The following is an 8,906-nucleotide window of genomic DNA, read 5'->3' on the forward strand; positions in this document are numbered from 1 at the left end:
ACATTACATACTTATTTATATTGGGTTTTACTTATACGCTTCCGCTAAACAGTGATAACTTACTTATGTTTTGGAAACACCTTTCATATGGATTTGGTTTGGTTTAATTGCTATTACTATAACTATATACATTGTTCTATATGATTGGTGGCTTGATCCTGGTCAGTCACGCTCCCAAGCGGTGATACTCCGCAGGTGGATTTTGGGGGTGTGACAGCCCTGTTACCTATTCACAACACGTGTTACAATTGTACGGTATGGCCTGGAAAGCCGGGTGTCACAGTCTCCCCCTGTTTAGGAAATTTCGTCCCTGAAATTTTTCTCTACAGGTTTTGATTTCGCACTAGGTGGAAAAACTAACAACAGGTTTAATGAATATAGTCTTGTAGTTTCTGTGAGAAACTTTGATTCTTACAAAGAATCTTCATAGATCTATGTTACACACATCCTCAATTCCTAATCTCACATCTCAACGCTCTCCACCCTTTCCAAGGTTCAACACTTAGAAGAACTTAATCAAGAAGATTAAGTCAATGTTCCACCAATTCGGTTTTAACATACGTATATTTACATATACATTACCCTGTACTTGAGGTAGTCTGAGTTTACATACGATTGATCCAACTCGAGATGGGCTCTCGAAAGTATCTAATCTCATAGACTCGTTTTCTTTCCTTCTTACATTCATTTCAGGTATCCACGGGTTACACAACCAATAAATCACATATACTACTAGAATGCTGAAATCGCCTCTCCAGGTATTAACATAACTCTTCTAGCTATACGTACTGCTTCTACGATACTTCGATAAACTTCCGTTTATCTTCTACATAAATCTCTACAAGAATAAAATCAGTGTATTATCCATCATACACTTTCTCAAACTGGACCAAACAATACTTCATGTACACTACTCAATCCTTATGGTAGCTTGAGCCTATAAGCGACTGATCCAACTCAAGATGGGCCTTGAAAGGACCTAATCATTGTGGTTCAGCTTTTCTTTTCTCTGCTAAACCTAATAGGATCTCTGCAACATAACTCCTTTAATAGAACCAAATCTTCAATCTGGAATTGCAATAGTTTCCTTCAATTGTCCATGTAATCCTTCTGTTGATCAATTGGCGACTTTTAACCTTCCCTTGATCCAGGCAAATCCTGTCGCTGGTTTCCTAGATAAACAAAGGTCTGGTTAATCATCTTTTGCCACATTAGCTCAACAATGTGGCGATCTACACTTCCATCCATGCAAGGCTTCAAACTGAGCATCCCAAATACGAGCATGATAATTATTGTAGGATAACTCTGCCAAGGGCATGTGAGTATCTTAACTTCCTGCGGAGTCCATCGTACACGCTCCCAACTTTTATTTCAAGGGTTTGAAAAGCTTCCTCCTACTTTTCTGCACAATTAATTCCCCTTTTCCTTTTGGGGTTATTAGTGTCAAAGGCTGCACTAATTTAGAGAAATTCTTAATAAATCTCCGGTAGCACCCAACTAGTCTTACGAATCGTCGTACCCCCGACGGGGTCTTTGGCATTCCTCATCATTTGATTGCTCCAATTTTAGACTGATCCACATGCATACCTTCCTCATTCCTCACCGACTCCATAGTTAACTTCAAACGTTACTCATGATTCTCTTTGGTTCGTGTGTAGGCAAGTATGTCATCGACGAATATTATCACGAATTCATCCGATTAGGGTTCCCATACCCTGTTCATGAGATTCATGAATATAAATGGCGCATTAATTTAGTCAAAAGGCATGACTAATAACTCATAATGGCCATATCGCGTTCGAAAAGCAGTCCTCGGAATATCTTCGCCAGCAACCTTCAACTGATGTTATCCTGATCGTTGATCGATCTTCGTGTAGCAGTAGCTTGATTGAACAAATCGTCAATCCTCGGTAAAAGGGTACCGATTTTTGATAGTCAACTTTTTCAGCTTTCTGAAATCATCACATATCCGGAAGGATCCATCCTTCTTTCTCTTAACAAAACAGATGCGCCTCAAAGCGAAATGCTTAATCGAATGAAACCCTTGTCCAGTAGGAGATTGTGCCTTTGAGTGCAGCATCGGGTGCCAGATCGATTCGGAATTCGATCTGTCTTGCAGGGGGCAATCCAGGTAAATCTTTTTAGGAAGACTTCCGAATAGTTGCGATTGATAGTAACCTTTCCGATATTCCTACATTCGGTTTCCGTATCCACCACATTCACTAAAAACGCAGGATAGCCCTTTCGCAACAACTTGAGCATCCTGACGACTCTCAACTATCAACTCTCGACACTTAGCACTCGACTCGGCCGGTCTCTGCGAACAACTACCACCTCTCTACCGTCATCAGGTCAAGGTATCCTAGCTATCTTCTTCAAGTGATAGTCCCCACTTCGTTTCCGGGTAATCAATCCATATTCACATCTTCTTCAAGGCTCCTCAGCTTCGCTAGAAATAAACCAACACTAGAAATATGATCACCTAACTAAATACTACAACCGCGAACGACTTTGCTAGTTTCTTTCAACTTACCAATTGCTAGTTCTATCGGGCACTCTATACTCAGCCCACTTGTTGGTGAACACAAAAATGGTTCAAAGTTTTTTGAAACTAAACTCAAGTCAGCCTTGGTATTAGAAGTATGAACATAGATTAGTCTTTGATTCGAAACATACCAGTAACAGTAGCAGGACTCTCACATGCCTTCCCAGCACTCGCCTCAACGGATTTGCCCCTAGCATCCTGTCCTTTCGATTTCGGGCAATTTCTTTTGTTGTGTCCTTGCTCACCACATACGAAGCATCCCTCGAGCTTAACTCCATCCAATGTATTCTTAGCATAATACTTGGGAGTCACATGTCCGGTTCGGCTGCATCTGGCGCACTTCTCTTGTCCATCACCGACATTACCCTTTCCTGATTTTCTAGGTGTAACACCTCGAAAATTTACATCCAATAATGCATTGACACGTGGCATAGGCTTTGAATATGTGAAAACATACTTTAGAGGGACTAAAGTTGTCAAATGGTGAAACTATGGTATATAAGGGTCCAAAGTGTCAACAATGGATAAATAGGCTCTAAAATAACCCTACATGGTGCTTATAACCCTAAACGGATAAATCATGGATCATACGAAGCGGAAAATGTAAGAAAGTGAGGAATTACAAACTACAGGGGCTAAAAGTGTCAACATGTTGAATTTATACCTCTGAGTGATCTTTTGGCAAACCCGAAGCTTTGTAATGATAAAATATACTCACTAGGATAGGTGGTAAAAATTTCATGAAATTTCGTTATCGTATGAGAAAGTTATGATCAAAACCGTACATGAAGGGCTAAATGCGTCAACGTCGAATTTCATGACTTTTCGGGTGAGCGCAAAGTTAACCGGGGACTTTACCATGTTTGTAAATGTCCCAAGGTCCTTAAAATCAAGTTTGAAGGTCTAATGAGCAAAATAGATGGCCAAAACCTCGTAACCAAGGACCAAGGACCAAAACACAAAGTTTAAAAGGATTTTTGGTGGATCAGAAGGCCCAGGCGGCCCGCCTGGAGCCCCTTACGCGGGGCGCGTGGTCTGCCCAGCGACAGAAAATACGGACAGCTGCCAGTTTGGTCTAATTCCGAGTTGTTTACAGCTTTTCTCCACTCCAAGGCCTCACCAATGAACATACATGCATTTAGGGACACTTGGACACTTCTTACAACATCCCTAGACCTCTGTATCACCATAAATCAGATCAAAATCTTCATAAAAGGGGGACTTGAAGTTGTAACCAAGAACACTTGCATATTCAAAATTCACAAGATCAACTCCTGGAGCTTTCTGGACGACAAGGCACCTTCCTAGTGATCTCTAAGCTTTATTAGGACTCTTGTAAGTGTTCATACCCTTCTCTAATTCGTTCTAGCTTAGTTTATTAACGAAAAGTCAATCCGTCGTAAATTTAGTTTGACTTTGTGATTAAACGAAAATGGCTCAGTCATTTCTCAAATTGAAAGTACCTACAAGTTGGTATTTATGTGGGTAACAAACCCTCAAAAGGGTATTTTCTGATTCCCACTCTAAGCATGATTATTGTCGAGTCAAATTTGTTCTTAAAAAGTCAACAGAACATGTTTTTGCAAAATCTAGCATAAATAGCAATGTAGGTCACATGCAACCTGTTTGATCATCAAAATAACTTTGTAATTAATATAAGAACTTGTTTCATCATAATCAACTCGACAATTTTCAGTTAAACCCGGATCGGAACCGAAAGTCTCATAAAATGACTTTTTCTTTGACTCTCGATTCGGATCCGTGCATGCATGTTTGAGATCTGTCTTAGAGCTTATTTTGGACCATTTTTATATATGTACAATTCTCTGAGATTTTACAAACTTAGTTCAACACTTGTCCGATTCATATGCATGTTACCGGTTTATGCTTAAATATGACTATTTTGCCCTTTTTGCTATAAAACGCGATTTTTAAAAAAATGAAAGAGTAGAAATGGTTGTTACTGATTTATAAACTTGCACTAAAAATTTGATGTCAGTTTGAGGTCCAGATTTAGAGTTATGCTCAATATCGTAATTTGAAAGCTTTATGTTAAGTAAACGGCGTAATTAGCGTATAGCCTATTTAAACCCACTTTTTGTTATAAAACTTTTTACCCACTGATGTTATATAATATTTTAGGATTTTTGGAGATTTTTATTTAATTGTTGGCTGATCGTAACATAGGTCTCTAAGTTTAATTCGGTTAATACCGAATTTACCCTTTTAAGCCATAAAATGAGTTTTATAAATCTTTTTGACCCCAACCCTTTTTCCACTGATTTCATTTGTTAAATAAATTATTTTGAGCATTCTGGAAATATAAAAATATCAGCCTTCTTTTGAAAATCCGGAAACGGCTCTAAATCGCCCATTTAAGCGTTTTTAACGCCTAGTATGCACTATAACCATATTAAACATATAAGGTTGACACCTACTGATATTCTTAGTATATTTTTATAAAATAACAGTAAGTATAAGTTTTTGAACTCAGGTTTCCAGTTTTGACACTTTTAGCCCTTGTGAAATTACCAAAATACCCCTAAGGTGCATAGTTTGATTTTAAATGATAAGTTTCATATATGGGTCATACCCTACTGTTATAATATGTTAAATTAAGTATTTTTACTGTATAAATCAGACCTACAACTCAGATTACAAATTTAACTCTTTTATAATCTTTTAAATGACTAAAATGCCCTTATAAGGCATAAGTTGAGTTTAAATTCATTCGGGGCATAATAGAACATAACTTACTGATATTACGACATATTTAGAGCATATTATCTCAGGGAACTTGCATATGACTCTTATGGAGACCCGTAACGCACTTTTAGCGTTCGGTTCGGTTTATGTAACTAGTTTGCATAAATTGACCGAAACGGGTCAAACATTATCATTTTTGTCTCAAAATCCAGAATGTATTTAGCATACCCATATTATACAAGTATTCAAACTTGTCGGGTCTAAATCATGTTCTACCCGGTCTTCGCTTAATCGTGCGTTTGAACCGTACCGTCCTTAAAACTAACCGGTCTAAGCTTAGGCTTAAATAAAGATCCGTTAGGAATCTAATAGGTTATTATAAACCTTTGTTCCAGAATAGAAGAACCAGTAAAAGCTACCTTCACTTGCTAGTTGTGATTTATACTTACCAAGGTAAATACTTTTAACTTAATTTCCCTATACGGGCTTGGGATACGGTATATAAAATACCGCTTGGTCCGGCATCGAATTCTTTAATCGAATAGAGATTAAATTTATTGAGATGCCTTGTTTTGAATGTGTTTTATTGCTTAAAGCCTTTGGGGGGTTAATGACCATGTCCCGGATATCCTTGGCATCATCTTACGAGATGGCCACGACCTGAGCACGGGGTGTAGGCGTACACCCGTCAGTGTATAACTCTATATTGTGGTGTGTCTATTAAACTTTAACCCGGTCTACGGATCGGGCTACTGAACGCATAAGTAACATGTAAATCCCTTACAAGATTATATTGCATAATTATTCCAAGTTATAAAATGTTTTTATGCCATGTGCATTAAAATAAATTTTCAACCATTTTCAAAATGAGTCAGTTAAATTGTATTTACCAGTGTAAACTGACGTATTTTTCCCAAAAGGTTAAGTGCAGGTACTACACGAAATAGGCTGGCTGTCTTCTAGAGCGTCCACAATAAGTCTCGCAAGCTTGGATGACAATAAATCTGTTGAACATTATCTTATTTTATTTTGATCCGCCTGTGGATCCGTTTCAACTATTAGTGATAATTAATATTACACTTCATTAAAGTTGAAATGAATCTATCTTTGCTTCCGCTGTGCGTTTATATATTGTGTGTTTGTCTATGATGATGCCAACTACGTCACTATACTCCCCACCGGGCCCACCGGTGACACGTGGAAATTATGGGTGTGACAGGTTGGTATCAGAGCCAACTCTGAGTGAATTAAACACTAGCCTTTTGTGTTTAATCTCAGTTACACAATTGCACATTCCTCGGTTCTCGAGTCTAGACAAAGAACTTAGGAAATATCCAAAATTTGTTTTATTTTCTAACTTTGTCTTATATAGATTTTGTTGTGTCACTTGTTTGATTTTTGACAGGTTCACAAAATGCCGCCACGTATGAGAGGAAGAGGAAGGGGACAAGGAGCATATGCAGCCCCAAACGACCATGAAGCCGGACCTTCGCACAGGCGAACACCTTCAGGCTCCCATAACACAGATGCTCAGAATCTGTGGAGGTCTTTTACTGAACCCGCAAGGCACTCGGTTTCACAGAGTACCTCACCTTCTATCCCACACTCCTTTGGACCTCAATCAGAAAATGAGTCCCACAACTCTCACCAGTCCTATATCCCTCTCCAAGGACACGAATCACCCTTTGACCAACCATCACCTGTTTTCCAAGGCCTGTTCAACCCTGCTGACTACCTTGATGTGCCTATGGGTTTTAACCCACTTGGACCAGAAGACCATTTCCCTGGAGACAATGCGATGGAGGTCGATGAAGATACCGATCCCTCAATGCCACCATCTGGAACTCCGAACCACCCTATCGAGATTTCTGATGGGTCACCATTTGTGGGATCACCATACAATGGTCCCGACAGCTTTGAGGAGAGATTCAGGCAGCATGACTGGGTATTTAACCATAGTTACCATAACTCTCCCCTGCACCAGCCACAACACAACTCTCCCCTGCACTCCCAGCAACAGCAGCCACAGCAGCAGCAAAATCCTTCTGAGGATTTCCGGCGTGATGTAGTCACTCCACCGCCGCCACCACCTCCGGTTTTGCCTCCTCCGCCTCCGAGGCGAAGAGGAAGGAACGCACGGATGTCCACACGAGGGGGAATACGCATCGGCACCCCTCCACATTCAGGTAGCAGCCGATACTCGCCACTTCATGAAGAACCAGAGATGGGAGAATCTTCACACCCCGTCTCAGAAGTAACATCTGCGCCAATCGCGCCACCACCACCACAGGATTTCGGAAACCCAATCCCTGCTTTTACTAGCGCGACAGCATATAATCCCTTCGAGCAGACGTTTCCCCCAGGTTATAACTTTACAGAGGATCCCTACTGGGTAGCTGCGAACTACAACTCTCTCAATCCGGAAGGTACTTTTGGAGGTCCCTGGACTACGGGACAACCGACCTATGGATACCCATCATATGGATATCAGCAGCCGCAGCCTCCTCAACCACCACATTATTCGCTACCACCGCCGGCACCGATGATGTCGCCGCCACAAGTTCAAGAAATCCTTCAAGGGATAAACGACGTGCGACGTGAAATGCGGCATGAATTGCGGGAAGAGCGTCGGCATAATCGTGGGATGTTTAAGAAGATGGTAGATTTAATCAAGGGAAAAAGCAAGAAGGATTATTAAATCCTTTGTTTGCTAAGTTATTTAATCATGTCCCTGCGAGGACATTTATTTCTGTACTCTGCCCCTGCGTGGGTATATTTTTCTTTCTGTACTCTGCCTCTGCGTGGGCATATTTTTCCTTCCTGTTCTACCCCTGCGTGGGTATGTTTGTTTCTGTTTGACCCCTGCGTGGGTTTGTTTGTTAGTTAGCCCCTGCGTGGGTATGTTATTTGTGTAAAAGTCCCGTTTAGGGCAAACTCTTGTTAGTTAATTTTATTTGAAATGGTTAATTTAAGTTTTTCATTTTTAAATTATATGCATAAATATAATATACGAATAAATGAAAAATAGCAATTATTATCTTAATTTACCATTTTAATGATAAGAATCTTAAAAAGGTAAAACCTAGCTTGAATGTCATATTAATGACCTGGCCAATATGGTAGAACCTGTTAAAAAAAAAAATTCAAATCTCTGTTAACATCTGTAAACATGTTAGCATTCTTGGCTAGTGTGATCCGCAAAATCACACATGTCACCCTTTTAATAAATGATCCAAAATTATATTCTATATATATATATCTGATTGTGACATAATGCCTACGGATTATAACTAATGTCATATAAAACGAATAGGCAGCCGTGGTTTATAGACCCCCTACCAAGAAAAAGGATTGATTTGTTTTAATTATTCAAATTTTAATCCTATAAAATCTAAATTCAAATTTAGAAATTTGTCCAAGTGACTAGGCCTATTGTGCCAACATATATTCCATTCTAGGGTAAAGTAGCTAATAAAAGTCCTGAATGAAATTAATTAACAAATTAACTAATATGGCTCTTATTTACCATGGTTAATAAATCGTTAAGAACGATAATACTGTTTAGGCTTCTAAATAAGACCTTGCCCTTACTTTTATGTAGCACCTAAAGCCACATGGCTAAGTCTGAAGAAGTAAACAGTCACCCAGAGGAAGG

At 39.5% G+C, this 8,906-nt stretch overlaps 1 protein-coding gene across 1 annotated transcript; it reads left to right on the forward strand.

The window, feature by feature from the left end:
- Positions 1-6,677: 6,677 nt before the first annotated feature.
- LOC110875698 (leucine-rich repeat extensin-like protein 5) lies at positions 6,678-8,606 on the forward strand. The gene is made up of 3 exons (XM_022123903.2): positions 6,678-7,369; positions 7,442-7,910; positions 8,565-8,606. The coding sequence occupies exons 1-3, from the start codon at positions 6,678-6,680 to the stop codon at positions 8,604-8,606; spliced, it is 1,203 nt and encodes a 400-aa protein (XP_021979595.2).
- The last annotated feature ends 300 nt before the right edge of the window (positions 8,607-8,906 follow it).

Source organism: Helianthus annuus, chromosome 9 (genome assembly GCF_002127325.2).
Source record: "Helianthus annuus cultivar XRQ/B chromosome 9, HanXRQr2.0-SUNRISE, whole genome shotgun sequence".
Classification (NCBI taxonomy): domain Eukaryota; kingdom Viridiplantae; phylum Streptophyta; class Magnoliopsida; order Asterales; family Asteraceae; genus Helianthus; species Helianthus annuus.

Excerpts from the sequence above, each read along its gene's own strand:
- LOC110875698 (XM_022123903.2), top strand. The coding sequence starts at position 6,678 with ATGAGAGGAAGAGGAAGGGGACAAGGAGCATATGCAGCCCCAAACGAC. Across the intron at positions 7,370-7,441 it reads TTGCCTCCTCCGCCTCCGAG|CAGCCGATACTCGCCACTTC; the intron begins GCGAAGAGGAAG and ends ACATTCAGGTAG. Across the intron at positions 7,911-8,564 it reads GTGGGATGTTTAAGAAGATG|GCAGCCGTGGTTTATAGACC; the intron begins GTAGATTTAATC and ends TAAAACGAATAG.